At 44.6% G+C, this 18300-nt stretch overlaps 1 protein-coding gene across 3 annotated transcripts in view; it reads left to right on the forward strand.

The window, feature by feature from the left end:
- Nucleotides 1-18300, forward strand: part of LOC105698139 (nephrin) — a 306065-nt gene that overhangs the window by 240532 nt on the left and 47233 nt on the right. For all 3 annotated transcript variants that reach the window (XM_012422131.1, XM_012422130.1, XM_012422132.1), the window contains exons 2-3: nucleotides 591-734; nucleotides 922-1095. In XM_012422131.1, coding sequence (XP_012277554.1) covers nucleotides 591-734; nucleotides 922-1095 — 318 coding nt within the window. The remainder of the gene's footprint in view (nucleotides 1-590; nucleotides 735-921; nucleotides 1096-18300) is intronic.

Consider the following 18300-nt stretch of genomic DNA (forward strand, 5'->3'; position numbering starts at 1 on the left):
GGTCTGCCGTAACGTTTACACGAGCTTGAGCATCCTTGTATACACCATCTCTCCATTTCCTCGGAGAAGATCGGCCAAAAATAGGCTAAGATCGCTTGAAAATTGCCGGGAACGATCTAACGAAAAACCGGAATCCACTTTTGATGCTTTGATCCGACGGGAATTCTTTTAACCCGTTTTAATCCTTTGACTACTGAGCCCTTTCGACGTATGGGCGAAATTCATGGACGCGTGCAGGCAATAATGGACCAAATGCTAGAAATCCATATACGCCTTTAGCGAGTCAAAAGATTACACCATTCGGAGCTGTAATTGTTTTTCCTTCTTGTTATTAAGTACCGTCCATCTAGCACATGATGCCTTGTTGGTGTTGAACGAGTTTATAGGCAATGTTAAGATTTCTTGAAGTTCAATTCTGTACCGTTGAGGTGTAGAGTAGTAATCCCGATCGGTAAACGTTCACTCTACAGTGTTACCTTTACGGAATGGAATTGGATTTCTCTAATGTTTACATGTTTAACGCCTTCTACCAGGCACTTTGTTTTGGTATTGCTCGATATAACTAACCTTCCTCGTTCTTCTGATTCCAGGGAACCTCACGCAATACTTCAGAGTGAAGCCGGCCAACAGTTCCGTTCTGGAAGGCGGAGAAGTAACATTGCGTTGCGAAATCGACAACAGAGCTGGTGATGTGCAGTGGGTCAAAGATGGCTTCGCCTATGTCATCGAGCCAAGTAAGTGGTTTCTATTCGTTGATTTCAATGTAATGTCAAAAGTGGAAGTAATGCAATTTCTTTTGTGCTGGTATTTAAATTCTGGATTAGATGGGGGGACTCTCAGCTTCAAAGCGATGCCTTCGCCAATTATTTTTACGAAACCCAATGATACATGGTATTAAAAGGTAAATTGTATTTGTTTCAGACGGTAGCATTGTCGGGTATCCCCGTTTGCGGCTTGTCGGCAACAAATCGCAAAATATTTACAACTTGAAGATTACTAACGCCTCGCTCACCGACGACGGGGAATATCAGTGTCAAGTACGACAATACCTGAGTAATCCAGCAATCCGGGCCAATGCACGACTCACTGTCATATGTAAGTACCTTTATAAACAAATTGTCCACCTCCACGAAGGAGATGCTTGATTTAATTACGGGACTGTACCGAAACTTTGTACGTGCCCCATATGCGTACACGTATGTAGCCATTAATCGACTACAGAATCCTATGTGCAGGCGTACTAATTACGTAAAAAATCTACGAATTATAAATCTAGCCGATGAGTATTGCACATGAAATCTATTTTTCTTCAAAATGGAAAATCATTTCAAATTCGCGAAGAAGAGATGATTTAGTCGCGATCGATAGTCTTTGACAGCTGAAAAATTCCGTGAGTCTGCATGATCTAAAAATCCAAGTACACTCGAGGTCGCAAATTTCAAGCTCGAGGGGAATCTTTGGTATTCCTGGCAGACAGTTTTGAAGTCACGACCGTTCGCTGCAGGGGTTTAATATTTCACCCAAAACGACGATCTGCCAATCTCTCGGGGGTAATTCAATGTTCCCCGTTCCTCCATTTCTAAGCACTCATAAAATTATCTTGGAACATTAGTCAAGACGACCTGAATAACGTATGGTAACAATTGAACCGCGGCTGGTCGGACTGGGACTCGTGTCAGATAAATCCACGTCATACGTGATACTTACAGCGGAAATAAATCCCTAACTTGACAGACTGACAGAGCGAGTAAAGGTACTCACCGTAACGTATCGGCACCATAACGCAAACCGCACAACACTGGCATTTCATATTCTTGCATGAGTTACAATGCGGCAACACTCGCTTGACGGAAGCGGTTCCTAACTGCAGCGTAATGCATCAGCTGCAGCCAAATCGGAATTTTCGTCGAGAATATCGAATCTCGTTCGATCCGTAATCGATACGTTTCCATATGTGAGTCGGCGCGTTCCCCGTCCATTTGTTCACCAGTTTACCAGATTCACGATCACGTATGCTCGGAAGCATTGATTATCCGTTAAGGATACCCTTTTAATCGCGTTCACTAAAAAAATATATATAAAATATATAAAGTGAAACTTTATATATTAATTCATAAGTAATTATGCCCAAAATCAGTCCCAAACTCGTAAGGGCATTTCGTGAAAGACACATGGGCGAAATTCATGTACCCTTACAGGCAATAGTGAACCAAATGTTGGACGTACATACACTCTTTTCGCAGCCAAAGGATTAATAATAACTCATTATTCTCTTTAACATAGAAGTTTCACTTCTAACGGCCGACTTCGCGCCGACTTCTTTTTCTTGGATCTATTTCATTAAATGACATTGAAGATCCGTTTCTTTTATTGAGAGGAGTTGTCATTGTGCTCATGGGTTGAAGCATATATTTTTTAAGAATTAATAGAGTAGGTATATTTATTATCGGTTGAATGCCGATAGTATACTCCATTCCATTGATAGCGGAACGTTATTGTGTCGATAAGTGAACGCTCCATCGAGATGTCGGATACGTTTCAACACTACCCCATCGTCTATCCGAGCACAAGCCTTAACTCCGATAATTCGATTCGACTGCCGAATTTCACCCGATCCGAGTGCCCCTCGTCCCTACCCTTCGTTACCGGCTTGACACGGACACACCAATTACACCTGTTCTGGAGCTGACAACTGAAGTCCCACAGACCTTGGATGCTGGATCCTCTCTCGGAGAGCCGCGATTCGCGGCAAGAACCTGACAAAACGTCACGATTGGAGGTCGCCTCTACCATTTGCACATGCATCTGCACCCGCGAGTGCATCCAAATTTGCAGAACTTCTCGCATTTTCGAAACTCACGCCCAACGCGATATTTCCCTCCTCCCTCGAAGTAACTTCCGATGTCACGATCGGTCACCATGGGCTTTTGTTATTCCACGAGAGAGCCGCGATTCGCGGCAAGAACCTGACAAAACGTCACGATTGGAAGTCGCCTGTACTATTCGCACATGCATCTACACCCGCGAGTGCATCCAAATTTGCAGAACTTCCTCGCATTTTCGAAACTCACTCCCAACGCGGTATTTCCTTCCTCCCTCCAAGTAACTTCCGATGTCACGATCGGTCACCATGGGCTTTTATTATTCCACGCAAAACGACGATCCGCCAGTCTGTCGAGCGTGGTGCGACTCCCCAGGCTCCGTCCCGACACTCTATACGGTCTTGTTCATGGACCGAATAGGAGGTCCGAAAACGAGGGACGCAGAAAGTACCGCCTCGACTTACGACACACGATCGAGTCGGGTCTGGCATAGAAGACACGTCCTCTTCTGCCTCGACTCGCCCCTTTTTCTCTGCACCCTCCGAAGCATAGAGCCAGGACCTCTCCGACGACCCCAACAAGAGAGGGAGCTGGAAGAGGGGCGACGCGTCAGCCTTCAATTCGAAACCGTAAATTATTCGCTGGGTACGTGCTCGCCGCGTGTACGCGTGTACGTACCTGCCTCTGTCACACGGGCCCCTGTTTACGTACGTGCATCTTCGGGAAAACTATTTCCTCTCTTTATTTCGACGGTGCTTTTTTGAAGCTCACCCACGCCCTGAATACCGAGTCCCGACATCATGCCCCAGTTCGCGCGCGTCCGCATTCGCTCATACGTGCACGTTGTCGCAAATATTCGTTTATGTTTCGGCGGACGGGGTGCGTGACGTGTCGGCCGCTCTCAAGGCACGGCCAGGTTCGTTAATCTAAATCAAAACGTGGCCACGTTGCCTCTGCTAACGCATCTAGGACTCGGCTCGAGGAAAAATGCTCGTCCGAACGAAACGCACTGCTCTGTTTCGCGTATTTCCGTTGCGTTTTTTCTCACCGCCGGTTGTGTGTCCCGATGATTGCGGAAACTCTCAACATTCCCAAAACAAACCGCGAGAAAGGGTCGTCCGAGTGAAAAAGGAGATCGCCACTATCTGGGCCTCCACCATGAACGTCTCCATCCAGAACGCTTACCGTGCGTGGCAGAGCCGCTAAAAAAAGAGTTTAGACGCCCAAGGGAACTACTTCGAAGACTATTAAACTTTCGTAACGATATCTACAATAAATCAATTGGTTAAAATAAAGAATTGCATTACTTTCCGGACAAACCTCGTGTATTAAAGAGTTAATTCCATCGTTGCATTTATAAAAAGTGGGACGTCAAATATGTAAACTTTGATATTACAATGCGCGTTAAAAGTGAGACCGGCTTCATTAGCGACTTCCTATCTCAAAATCTCATTATACTCGAAATCCTCGCGTACTTTCACTGGGCTCATACGAGGGAAAACATTTTCAAGCCAGGATGCGTGCATATTTTGCCGCCTGGCGAGAAAGCCATCGCGAGGCCGCCCGAGATAATTGGAAACTTCCGCTTGGATATGCCCCGCGATGTATCCGGGAATATACGTGGACGTACGTACATTGCGCGCTAACTCGATAAAAAATTGCTCGATTGCGCGGCTCGCGAAAGAAAGTTAATTCGTCCGCCTACGCGCGATACGAGAGAGGACGGCTGTGCTCGATGGGTTCCGGCTTAAATTGTTTATAAGTCCCAAAGGAGACGGCAGCACTTCGCGGGTTGTTAGATGGAATAGTAGGGATGCCCCGAGCCGGTGCACCTGCAGCTGCGCCTGCAGGGCGACGTCCCTCGGGGAGAAAAAGAATGCACCGAGCTGGGTGCAATCCGCCGCAGGAAAGATGGGTCGAGGTGCTCCCTCTGTAGGGAGCGAATCGCTGCATCTGCGTTTAAGTGGCGCCTGGTTTATATAAATCGATAGCCTTATTTATGCCCTTGGCTGCTCGCGATCGGTGCCTTCGAACGGCTGCGAGATCTTGGATGAATTGCCCCGTTCATTGGGGAAAAGAAACTCATCGAAGCAAAATATATTTCTTTGAATACCACCGAAGATATATTTTGTTAATTCGATAAATAATTGATGACTCAAATGAACTTAAATTAACTGTCACGGTTCCGACGTAACGTTGCATCCAATTTATTCGAGTCTATTTAAGTCGGGTAATCATTTTGTTGAATTAACGATATATTCCTTTGGTTCAATGACATCCTTTTCTCAGTATAGGTACTGAAGATGGTACTGGTGATGCCGGAATCTTAGATAGAGATAGGGCTAAAGGAATTACGCGTAAATGTGGATACCGATCGGTGAAAAGGATTCGACCCTGCTGAGTTTCATATTCATTAGTTATTAGTTTAATAATCGGTCATTTTAACGGAATTAATTACTTCACAAGAAATCGCAGTTAAATCGATGAATAAAGATGCCGCTATCCGCAGAGAGATCGAACCGCATACTTTGAGGCTGGAATTTAAAGGACAACCAAGTATTATAAATAGAGCAGAAAGCTTGAAGTCGATTATACTCGGCTCTCTCGGCTTATTATCGTCTATTTGATGTGAACGAGATGCCCAAGGAGATGGAAGGCAGGAATCTAGTTAGACGACTCTAGAGGGAAGGCCAGGAGGACCGTAGTCGTAGGCAGGATTACTGTCCTGCAGGACTTTCGGGACAAACGAGATCACCTGGAAGCACGTCGGGGCGGTGATCATTTTACCACAGGTCCGAGTTTAGGTGTTTGGGGGGTGCTTATTGGCATTGTTTTCTCTCCACTTGGGGGATGCGCTTATACTAGACGTGTTCCCATTCACGTGTCCGTAAAGTACGTAACTGTAGAAATGAAGGACGAGAGAATACCCGAGGTACAAAATTGCTTTAGTGGGCAGTTGATTAACAGTCGATCTACGGTGTTCTTGTAGCTGGATATATACTGTTCCTAACCAAAACTGGACAATTTTGCACTTCTCCATAGTCCTTACAATTTTATTTAATAATAGTACGTTGCGTTGCACCTGCACTGTCGAAAAGGATTTGTAATAAATACATGAAACGTGTTTTTTTTATTTGGTAGCCTCGTTACGTGCTTTTTCATTTTAGAGGCATGTTTAAAGACTTTCGGGCAAAATTCTGTGAAATTAAAAACGTCTCGGTGGACTTACAAACATTCGATACTAGGTAATTTAAGTCGTTATAGCAAATTTATTATTTCAATGCAACTTTGTGGGCTTCCATAGCACGGATTTTATATAAACATGTTTAGCGGTGCATGTCGTTGATTCAGGATTTCATTAACTCTATTTTTGTTCGAGTAATTAATATTTTTTATTTAGAATGTAATGCTAACGAAGGTTAGCGGTAATTGAATCTAGATAAATGATTTGTAATCAAATAGGCAACATCCTTTCGTTGGATGCTTTATATGACGCCAAACGAAAGGTAGGACCAATCGATGTACCTGTCCAGGTGAGATAATACCGGCCATCTTATTTATCGTAGGAGTTCCATTATATAAAAAGCACCTGTAAGGTTTCGGAAACTCTTCTAAGAAGGTCTCCCCACAGAGATTTATTATCGGCTTAACTCCGACGTTCAGAAAGTGGGATTACGCTGTCGCGATAACGCACGGAACCTGCAGGGCTCCGGAAAACTTGGAACCTAGATCTCGTTTTGGATTCAGGGACCGAATTTCGGAATTTCTCATGCCAAGAGGGAATGGGAAGTTCTACGGGAATACATATATATATATATATAACTACTTGTCACGGTGCCCACTAGTTTTAGGTATTCTCTGTTATATATTTTTTTATTTTGTAGTTTATTTGCAAGACGCAAATTGTGTATTTGCTCAGATCTGATGCTGTAGGGATGCGAAATTTCTGCTTGGACCGAAGGAAAAGATAACTCCGACCTGGCATGTTTTTAGATTTCGCCACTCGGCGCAATCTATGCGTTCTAGTGATCTACGGTACATAGCGTACGTGTAGATGCATCGGTACATGTTCGCTTTACTTGACGAGAGAGAGACTCGCTCGCTCGCGTCGAGCGAATCGCTCGACTGGTCGAGAGATTGGTGGTGCGTTGGTCTGGCCGAAATTACGGCTGCCACTTTGTGACAATTGACGCTATCCCGCGTTAAAATAGATTACGCGTAGTTTGACAAACTGCTGAGGTAGGAAAACGGCCCGAACGAATCGATTTATGTGCGCCAACCACGTGGCAATCACCGAGTCGGACTTTATTCTTTAATAAAACACGGCCGACCGAGAAACACCTTTAACGTTTTTCGTGTACGGTGCTTTTATTACGTGCCATTGTTGCCGACTACGGTGCCCGAGTAACACGTTTTAAAGAACAAAGAAACTAAATGGTCTCAGTTAATCGAAGGAAATATATATATAAATTAAGAAATATTACTCGCGACCGAACTCGATCATGCACGCGGAAAAATAAGTCAGTCGTAACGAGAATTTTTTTACTTGCTACAACGAACGTGAACACGAGAAAATAGTCCAGTGAAATTTTTATCTAAAATCACTTCTGTCATATCGAGTACAATAAACCGATTACTTTACTCAGGCAACACAAATTCTATTAATAATTGCAACATTCTTTTCTAGCAACAGGAAATCGTATGTTTGCTTATTTGTTTGACTAGGGACATCAATATCTTTTTGCCTGTTGCTGGGAATTCATTTTCTAATTTAGGAAGCATTTTTTCTAAAGAAAGCTCCACTGGTTACATCTAAATTCGATATAATTGCAAACATTTTTGCTGTTCGTGCAATTATTCCCGTGGTAAGAAGAAAAATGTATCAGTCACGTTGTCTTTCGCTGGACGGGCAAGTTTCTTTTTTTCCGTGGGAATATCTCTCAACTATAAAGTCTTCCCGGTCAAGAAATTGATATTTTTAAACGGGGAAGGTATTCGAATTCTAAGGGATATGGATTTTGAAAACTCTGACTGTAAAGATCTATTTTTATGAGAAACTTTTAGCTGACTGAATTCACCGACCTCATAACTGAAGATTTCGTTAAAATGATTCTCTTGGGTGGAGTAGTGAAAGGTTTGGGATAAATAAAAGGACAGTGAATCGAGCGACGTTGCTTCAGGTTGCGCCGGGGTCGATAATGACTGGCGAAGATAGGAGCCTTGTTTTGTCGGGGATTTAATCCGCGTAAAAGGCTCATCGTACGACCTCCAATCTATTTGCGAGCCGCGATTGGGTAAGTGCCGCAGACGAAAGTTTGCGGGAAACCTTCGAGTCTTGGGGAAGTCGAACTTCCCCGGAGGATCTTCGTCACGCAATGCCAATTCGATGATCTTCCTTAAACGACGCCGTGCACAAGTGGAAGTAGACGTGTAAGCTTCCGGAATGCTTCGGCTTCAACGGCTCTGTCGGAACTTCGATGGCCCCCCCAAGAACTAGAAGAGCGGATATAGGTACCTGCAGTCGCAGCACTTCTGTAACTCTTCGTCCTATAGTTTTGCGCTCGTTCCAAATCTCATATCGCCGGGAATATTCCCCGTGAAGTGCGTTTTGAGCTGTAAGAAACGCTTGGAAGAAAATCCGAACCAATGACTAACGGGCTGAATGGCCCAGTTGTGCTGGTGTTATTAAAGAAAGTGGGATGAACCATAGCTGTGTTGTCTTTGCTGTCTCGGAGATGCGATGACGCTTGGTCTGCTGGGTCATGAAAAAGCTCTGTACCGTACGAACTGCAATTATAACTGTGACAGATACCCTAATCTGATCACTGATCTAATACAACCCCAGTGTCAGTTAACGACGACATTATAGGATACTGTGGGAACCTTATCATTGCAATCGGTCAGGCACTTTCATATAGCTCTGTTGGTTATATTTTCTCAGACTATGGACGCGATTGCGCTTTAACAAGAAATTAAAAAGAAGTACACTGTTTCAACTCTTATCATATGACCCTGGCAGGTACCTTGACCTGATCACGGATGTAATACAACCCCGGGTCATCTGGTTATGACCCTGTAGGGTGTAATGGGAGCCTGATCACTACTATCGATATGATATCAACTTTACATTTAAACTTAGCTAGTAGCTAAGCATCTTCGTTACGTTTACACAAGGCACCGTTCACTTCGTTGAAACCAAACATACTGAACATAGTTGAGATAGTCTTCTTATGGTAAAACATGGAGGCGGGAATTTTTAAAAAAGCAGACCTGTCAACCTGCATGCTTGCAAGCCTGGAACGTCAAAGAACTGAAAGGCTCCGAAAGTTCCCAAGAATTGTATACATTTACCCTCTGACTCTCAACTCACATCCAATATTTTGCAAATTCGATTCCAATTAGAGACATAACGGCTCTTTGTACTCCGATGCGTTTAAGGTAATTACGTTCTTCTCGATTGTGAAACGTCCTTTTGAGTTGTTTCGATATGCGTACTGAAATTTCATTTTAAACGGAATTTAATTTGCTACATTCTGAATGTCAATGGAAAATGATATTGTCGGCGAAACGCCCAAAAGTGTATTTACAATTTTTGTAATACGATACATTATGAAAATTAGTAGCATGTCCCGTGAAGTATCAATTTCTCTATTATAGATTATTCCCAAATATTATGTGGGAAAATCAAGTTCCATCGTGTAGACTTCCTCATAATACGAAGTAATTGACGAAACATTGTCGTAAAGAAAATTACGCATTCATTGTAATCACGTCCGTAGCCGTTTATTCCGTGGAAACAATCGATGTAACAGAGCACTCTCGAAAACGTAGAGAGGCATACGTTAATGCACAAATGACATTTTCCGCTTTTCAAGCCCCCAAACAACGGGTTTCGCGTATTCGCGTACTGATAACGTTGATAACGAGGTTTGTACCGCCGAAGCACGGACAGTTGAAGAACGAGCATTATATTGTGCGTACGTGTAACAAGGCGATCGTTACAACAAAATAGCTCCCCTGCAGCTCCGCTTCCCCAATGCGAGGACGGTTACAATAACTATAAATTATTGCGCGTATGACCAGATATAACTCACAATGATTCCAGGGGTTGGCCCTTTATGGCCATCGTGACTGTCATTCCAATGATGGGGCGAGTATTAATGGTCAAATGATAAACTGCACGCACGTAGCGTATTTATCATTATTAGTTGTATTATATCGGGGGTGCAAAAGTTTCATTTACTTACGGCGATGCGTATCCACTAAATTTAATCGTAATATGAAGTTAGCTTTACGAATTTCTGTCAGAATTTCCGAGGGAAACTCGATGTCCGAGTTAGGGTGTTCTCTTTCGCTCCGTCCCTTTTGTTCTCGGATCCTCTTAATCTCCTCTCCAACACCTAATCCCTTCTCGAAAACTTCTTCGAGGATATCCTCCTTCGATTCGTTCCCTCTGGTTTTTCCCCCCTCCCGACATACCTTCCGGAAAATTTCCTTCTGCTTTCCGATTTGACATGGCCACGTCGGCGCGAAGAGATTAAGAAGTTTTAGATGGAAATCTACTAGGAAACCTGAGATTTATCTTATTTACCGTAGAATGATAGAAATAAGAAGGTTCCTGAAGAATCGACTTATTACTCTTATCCGACATACTTAGTATTAATCCAAAGAAAGCCATTTGTAAAATACTTCACCGCGTAACATCGATGGTACTTTACAATTTTGTCACGATTCCATTTAAACTCCCTGCAAATAATAAATGTACCACCTAATTGGCGTAAGAACCGAAGGATGACGTGATAGAATGCATTGTCGCTCTATTACCCCTTGTCAATCCTAGGCATGCTATTCTCGGGGTTCTTTAAAATTGATACACGCCGGTACTTAGGTAGTTTCGCGAGGTCGCAGTCAAGAGGAACTGGATCGGTAGCTGAACATGAAGGAGAAGAATTTCGCGAGATTGACGGGGACGTCGTTAGATAATTTAAGGATTCAAAAATTAGAGGATGTGGGACAGTAGTTGGGATTCAGGTACTCCTTATCGTAAGAGTATATGTACTGACAACTAATACGATGTCCAATATTTTCCTTCGTTTTCTGAAACGTGATCTTTCAAATTTAGGGTTAAATGATCTCGATTATACGAGTGACGATTACGAGCGGTGATGGGCAAAATCGATCTTGGTCTTCCGAAAGATATAAAATTAAGACCAAATCTAATACCTGACCATAAGTGCATGGCCAAGACCAAGACTTGAGTTTCCACGACGATTTTAGTCTCGATCTTGATCCTGCATTTGGTCATCGCCACTCTTAACTTCTCATCCGACACCGATCGCAAATTCTACCTCCCATCTCTCCCTGTAGTTTCCTCGGCTACGAGGAATCGAAAAAGCGCACAGAGTGGCTGGCAAGCTCGGCAAATCCGACTTTATTTCTCGTCCTCGCGAAGGACTCATCTCGCCAGGTGTACGTGACCCTCGAGTGCATTATAAGATGCAGATGCACCGTCGCGCGATGAATGCAGATGGGCCATCTTGGCTCACCACAAATCAGTTTTATTATGTGTCTCCCTTCTTTCCATTTTTCCCCCGGGGTACGCGCCCCGGGGTGGGTTCGATCACCGGGGGGCCACGGTAACGTTCCTTCGTTCCCTCGTCTCGTTCCAATATTTGCCATTGACTTTCTGATTTGCCCGTCCGACGACGGGCCGGCCATTTCTAAAGGCTTGACCACCCGGGTGCATCGCTCCCTCCGACGTCCTACTTTCCCTATCAATTGCCTCGCCGTCCCACTGCCCTCTTCGCGAAAAAGAGACCGTGCACTTGTTTCGAAAGACACTTTTCACCCCTAAGCTAGGCCAACCCTTCGCTACATCCTGAAAATATTCCCCTACCATAGTAAAATCTATACTCGATCCCTTCGCCATTGAGAAGTACTTTATTAAGGAAGAAGCGATTTATCTTAAAATTTTCATCCACTTCTGAAATAAAGTACTCAGTATACTTCTCGCAGAAATTCACTCTTGGCGAGATGGTAACCAATTTCACTGCGCAAGACATTCATCTTCAACGATTTATTGTTAAGATAGAATGAAATACGAAAGACCTACAGGCGTCGATAGCACGCCATGTGCAGATCCGGCGAAGGACGCGTAAACTTTCATGAGAAATGAAATTATCCTTTGGCATTTATTCGTATTCGTAGTCTTCATTTTTTCCGAACCACCCCCCGCAAACCTCGATGGAAATAAGAGGATTATCTTTTTCCACGTATCGCTACCTCGGAGCGCCATTAGCAAAGAGACAAACGACCCGCGGCGAGATTAGAGAAAGGCCGGAAATCAAGGCGCGAGTACGCCACCGCTCGTCAACTTTCGCCGGCCCGACAGGGGTCGGCCGTTCGCCGCCTTTAATCCGATTCATTTTGGCCGAGGCACATACGCACCTATCGGCCACTCCTAGCCATGAGAATTAACATCGGCCACAATTTCCCGTGGCCTCCCGCCGAGTCCGGAACCCGTGGACCGGGAGGACCCAACGCTGTCGGAATCGCCATTATCCGTCACTGTGCCCGACGTTTATGCCAACCGCGGGAGAGTCTGAGTGGAAAAGTTGAAAATTGCCGGGACTCTCGCTTCCGGGCGCGAACGGTTCGACCCTGCCGGCGATATATGGTTAACGCGTAATTACAAATTGTTCGTTGCCCCACTGAACACACTAAATCCGCCCGCGGAGTCGCCCACTGGACCGGACTCGTCCTGCTCCGCCCTGGGTGATGCGGGGGCCGGCGACGGTCCGTGCAAAATTCCGTGGGGAAAAAAAAAAAAAAAAAAAAAAAGGCCGGAAAAAGCCACTGGGCGAAAGTGCGGAAAATATTTCACAGGGGTGAATTCGACGGGTGGCGCGTTATTGCCGCGGGCTTTGGAAGGTGACTTGGATCTGCGGTAGTTTCGTGCATCCAAACGGGCTCTGAAATTTAGTGTTACATCAATAACGCAGGTGGCTTTCGATCCCCTGAGCTTTTTTCTAGATCGAGATTATCCGCGAGAGGATGCGAATTTTAACCTGGGTTAGGGAAAATTGACCGAGGGCAGGAAGGGCAGTCTCTAAACGCTTGGGCAACGTTTCTACCAATTAGGCAGGAATTGGTCTAAAGGAAATGTCGCGGATAGAGGGAAATTATTTCGAACAAGCAGGCGAAGTATACGATTTCTATTAATATGTAAATATAAATGTTGGAGAGGAATAGAAGCGGCACCAGGCGCTTATCGGTTTATCCCGCTTTACCTAGTTTCCAAAATCGATCTTTCGTTGCAATTTCCTCAGCCAAGTAACTCGACTTCTGCGTCCACGGCGTAACGAAAGGTTTTCCCTCCTCGTTCCGCCGGAATTGCGCGTGCAGTACTTTTGCTTACATTTCCGACTGTTTTTAGAAGTATAAAAGTTTACGAGCCGCCCCTCCATAACCCGTCCGCCGGTTACTCGTGTAAACTACCTTCACGGGGAAAAAGCCCGCGCGGCGGCTCCTCGACCTTTCAATTTTCCTCAAAAATCAAATTCCCCTTTGCACGTTTCTTCGCGCCGTAAACTGCCGCGTGCGTACGACCAACCGGCGGAAGTCGAAATCGAAAATCTGGAAAGCGCGTTAAAAGGCCGAGTGCGAAAGCGCAACGGCGGGGGCGTGTTACGGAAGCCCGACGTGTAACGTCAACTTTTCCGCTCGACCTACCGCGTTTTAATCCGCTGAGCCGATCTTAATTTTCCCATTCCTCCGACCTCCCCCGATCCGCAAGTTTCATCTCGGCTTTGGCTTTGGCCCGGGAGATCGGTCGGAGTTTAACTTTGAACCATCGAGTTTCATTTTCCTTTACTTTATCCGCTTTCCTTGCGAGCAGAACCTCCCTCCTCCCATTTCTCAACCCCCGATAATGATTTTACGCGAACTTCGATACGCGTTTAATATGCACCTGCAAATGCGGTTAAATGTAAAACCATCTACACGTTACGTATGCGTGGATCCAACTGATCAGCCAAATTGACACTGACTCGCGGTCGATTTCCTGCGCACGAAATCATTTACATGCACCACAGATTGAGTGCATTTAAAATGTCCCACGTGGGTTAATTACGTAATTTACTCCCTCCTAACTGACTTCCGACCCCTTTTGCAAAAGTTTATCGCGTATTCACGTAGTTGTATGCTCGTTTGGTTCATTTATTAGGAAGGTACTGAGTTTCCGATCGTTCATAAATTTAAGGCGAGAGATGAGCAGCTCTTAAGGTGATATGAAAGTGTGACTGGTTGCACCGAATCATTCGAAACTTTACAACTTGAATATGGAGATGATAAGGAAGGTCCATACACCCGGGAAATTTATCAACTTTTAAAATTCACTTCTAGACATTTAAAAAGATGTGTATAAAAAATTCAATTTCATGGGCGTCAGGACCTTCCTTATAGCTTCCGTATTCACGTCGTAAAGTATGAACCGATTCGGTACACCCAAGTCGGAGAAAAGTATCATAAACGATAGACTTCTTAGACGCCATTTTCACATCCCCTTAAATCGAGCGTTATTCTCCGGGGTGCGCCGGTTATAATTACTCCGGAATTGAAATTTTATCTCCCGTCCCTTTCCGCGGCCGCGGTAGGAACAAGAGCAGCGGCAGGATGCAAATTATAAAAGATACTCGTTGACGAGTTCCATAACCTCCAAATGCGAAACAGCCCCTGGCCGAGATAGCGCATGCATACGTAACTCATGCGCGCGTTTACTAAAATGAGTTAATTTCCCTCGTTGGGTGTTTCTCGCGGGTATGCCGGGGATTCGCGCAAATGTATTCCTGCGTGGTCGGTTCTTCTTTCATTTTGTTTTTTCTTTTCTTTTCTTTTAATTCACCGCGAGCGTTTTTTTTTTTTCTTTTCCCCTCACCATTGAACCGGCCCTTCGCCCGCGCACAATTTTTCGCAATTTCTCGGCCGGGTCCAGGCGCTGCGAAATAACGCGATTGCGCTACACCGGGATGTGCCGGAGTTAAGCATAAAAAATGAAGCACCGGACGATGCTCGTAAAAATGCGAAGGGCTCGGCTCCGGCCCTATCGACTTTATACCGGGGGCGATTCGTTTGCCCATAGAAACCCTGCAATACGTATATATATATATAGAAAGAGAGAGAGAGAGAGATCCGTTTCCTGCATCCTCCCTACGAAGTAGCGAGACCTCGTAAACTTACCGAGCACCGATAATCCTATTGTCGTTCGATTCCCATCGCCGGGACCTGAGATCGCGACTTTACCTCGAGTTTCTCCCGATACGTGGCCGGCCCAGAAATTGAGAGAAATTGATCGCGAGACCCCTACCAGGATGGAAAACTACGGACGTAAAACTTAAGACCCGGGAAACCCGGTCAATTACGAGGACGATGTTAAGGGAAGCTGCCGGGATCCGTGTCAAATTTTATGTTACTTGGCCGGGTATATTGCACCGATGGATTCTCGGGTTAAGTCGATCGGGCTTGGTCTTCGTTTTCTGGGGAATTAATAGTACCATTGAGAAAGAATGTGTTAATGAATGCCTGTATTTAATATGAAGATATTACGCGCTGAAGTGGCTATTATTGCGCGAAAGTCTGACCTCGACTATAAATGAATTGTGTATTTATTGTATACATGAACATATAAGTAGCTGCATAGAAACATTCTCGCTATCATTAGTCAAGCCTTAAATGAGAGATGTCAAATTTTGTATGTTGATCTAACTCGGAATAGTCCATGCATCATGAACTGCGGACATGGAGATTGATGTGTAAATATACTCCCAGAACTTAACCATCGATCCTTGATGGAGGTCGTGTTATCCAAGTCAACCCAGATGCATCACGGGTGGACGCGTCTCTTGTCACTTGCGCAATTACCCCTTACGATGGAAATCATCTACGTTGCTTCAGCAAGACAATGCCTCGCATTATTCGCTGCGCTTCGAGAAAAGAGATCTCACCCACGGCTTCGTCTACGAAAACGTTCCGAACAATGTTACGCCGATGGCATATCGCGATCCTGATAACTGCATGCAAATCTTGATGCATATCCATGGAGACATGCAACTCCTTACGAATAAAATAATTATTCCGCCATTTACTCTAAAAAAATGTACTTTCATCCGTAGAATAATCGTCATAAGGATACTGGCAGTTTATAAACGTTAATTACGGCTGGCTATCTTTTCGAATAGCGTAAATGGCCATTGCGAATGTCATTACCGAGCCGCAATCGAAACCGTATTATCATGTCCAACCACGCATGTACTACGAACGGACCCCTCTCCGGCCATTTGCGCAATCCCCCATATGATGGAAATTACTGACGGTGCTTTCACGAGACAATACCCCTTGCAACGATAACACACTGAGAAAGGGAATTTTATTAACGACTTTTTGTGGAAACGTTGGAAATTATGTTAAGCCGGTATCAAGATCGTGGTAACTGCACTTCATGACTTTCGCATGGGTGTACGTGCGTGGGAATGAGGGAACGACGGTTCTGAATGCTGCACCGAGTTTAATTGCTTGGCCCTATCAGTCATATCTTGAAAGGATTGGTGCAAGGACTTTGATTACCTCCCCTTTTTAAGAAATATCCCCTAGAATTTTCGCATACCAATTAACGGGACGCAAAGCCGCAACAGTGCATTTCGTTCGATTAAATTTATTTGATTGATCAAATCTATGGGCTAAAATAGGAGCTTAATATAATTTGCGGATGGACATATGAAATTTGCAAGAGGGCCGAGGGGAATATTGAAAATGTCCGGATGACCGCGGTATGTTAATTGGATGCAATGTGCGTGCCTACTTCATTGAGCGGAGATCGGCCTGTTTCTACTTTGTTAGTCTACGATGTAAATTATATCTAGCGAGAAATTGAGTGCCGACGATAATATTTGATTAAAATCGCAATTAATAATTACGCCTGGCTAGTTAATATGCGGTGAGGTCTGGAACGTGGACCTTGGTCGGATCGAAAACACGGATTTGATTGATTCGATGAAAGAATTCGAGCATCGTTGTAAATAAACGGATTTATGAAGATAAATGTAATTCGGTAAGCGAATATTTCAAATACACGGGGATATCATACCTCTTCGTGCACAAATATCGGGCATAAAATCCGCGATAAATGTTCTGTCCGATTTCAACGCGAATGATGACAGGGAATTTGTTCAACGTCCATTTGGGTTTCCACGTTGTGACACACTAAAGGATTTGCTTCCTTGGGAAAACGGTGAAACTCTTCTATTTTAGATTATATTTAAAGAATATATAAAGTGGTTCATTGTTATTTTATTAATAGCAAGTACTGCTCAGTAATCTCATGAAATTCAATGGTTCACCTAAGCCGTTCATTAACGTTCGAGCTTAATCGTTTCTGTTCTCTAATCTCCAGAGTTCCGAGCCGGATCGTATCCTGTCTGTCAAAGATTCACTTTGATCATTTCCCCGTGAAAGCACTGCGGCTCAATTGGAAGCCGGAAACGTAAGACGTATATACCATACCGATTATACCGCCACTGACCCTCCGAATAACCGGCAATGAAACTCATTGAACATCACCGAAAACTGAATTTCACGTGATGGATCGTCCTTGATTGATCCAATGCCGTAACGTTAATTTAGAACTAGATTTAGATTAATTAATAAACCAATTCGACTGCGCTAACGGGACGAGAGTACCTGTGCTCGAACCACATGACCATTCGCGCCGCCATAACCTCTTCACTACAGATAGACGACCCCCATAGAACCCCCCGTGGTCAAGGCGCTCGTCTCCCTTCTTCGACGTTTTAGAGGTCTCTTCTTTAAGGGCACCCTTCTGTCGCTCTGGACTCACGTGGAAACCATCAAGTCGCAAACGTTTCCAAACCTTCCGAGAAGGACGATTTATTTCTTTAGCGCTCAAATCTCGATCTCTTAATTTCGGCACGTACTTGATAAGAGATAATTTGTCCCCATATTCCGTTGGTCCTTTTCCGAATTCCTTCTCAGAAGTACCTCTCCAGGAGTCCATTTTGCAGTCCCCACCTACACCTCCTCGACTGCGCTAACTTCCCTTTCTACGTTCCTTTGCCCCCACTCGGCTGCATTGCAAAATGCAGCCCGTTTTTGCTCTCGACCTATCCTCGGAGATCCTTCCGAAACTCCGCCCTTTCAAAACTTTCTCCGAGATCTCCCTATCCCGAGATTTTCATCGCCAAGATAGAATTTGTTCATCCTACAAAAAAAAGTACTTCCTCCGGGACGACGCGACCAGCCATTAGTTTCAACACGAACTCTTTCGCTCGGGTCGTAATATACAAACATTGTCGCCCAGTTCCCTCTTCCATACGCAAATAAACATTCATTATTACACGCAAAATACTCCCGGGAGTTTTCGTTAAAGTTAGCGCGAGATCCGTCGCACTGTAGTGCACGGAACACG

Source organism: Orussus abietinus, unplaced genomic scaffold, assembly GCF_000612105.2.
Source record: "Orussus abietinus isolate OABI.00-Male unplaced genomic scaffold, Oabi_2.0 scaffold1, whole genome shotgun sequence".
In the NCBI taxonomy this organism is placed as follows: Eukaryota; Metazoa; Arthropoda; class Insecta; order Hymenoptera; family Orussidae; genus Orussus; species Orussus abietinus.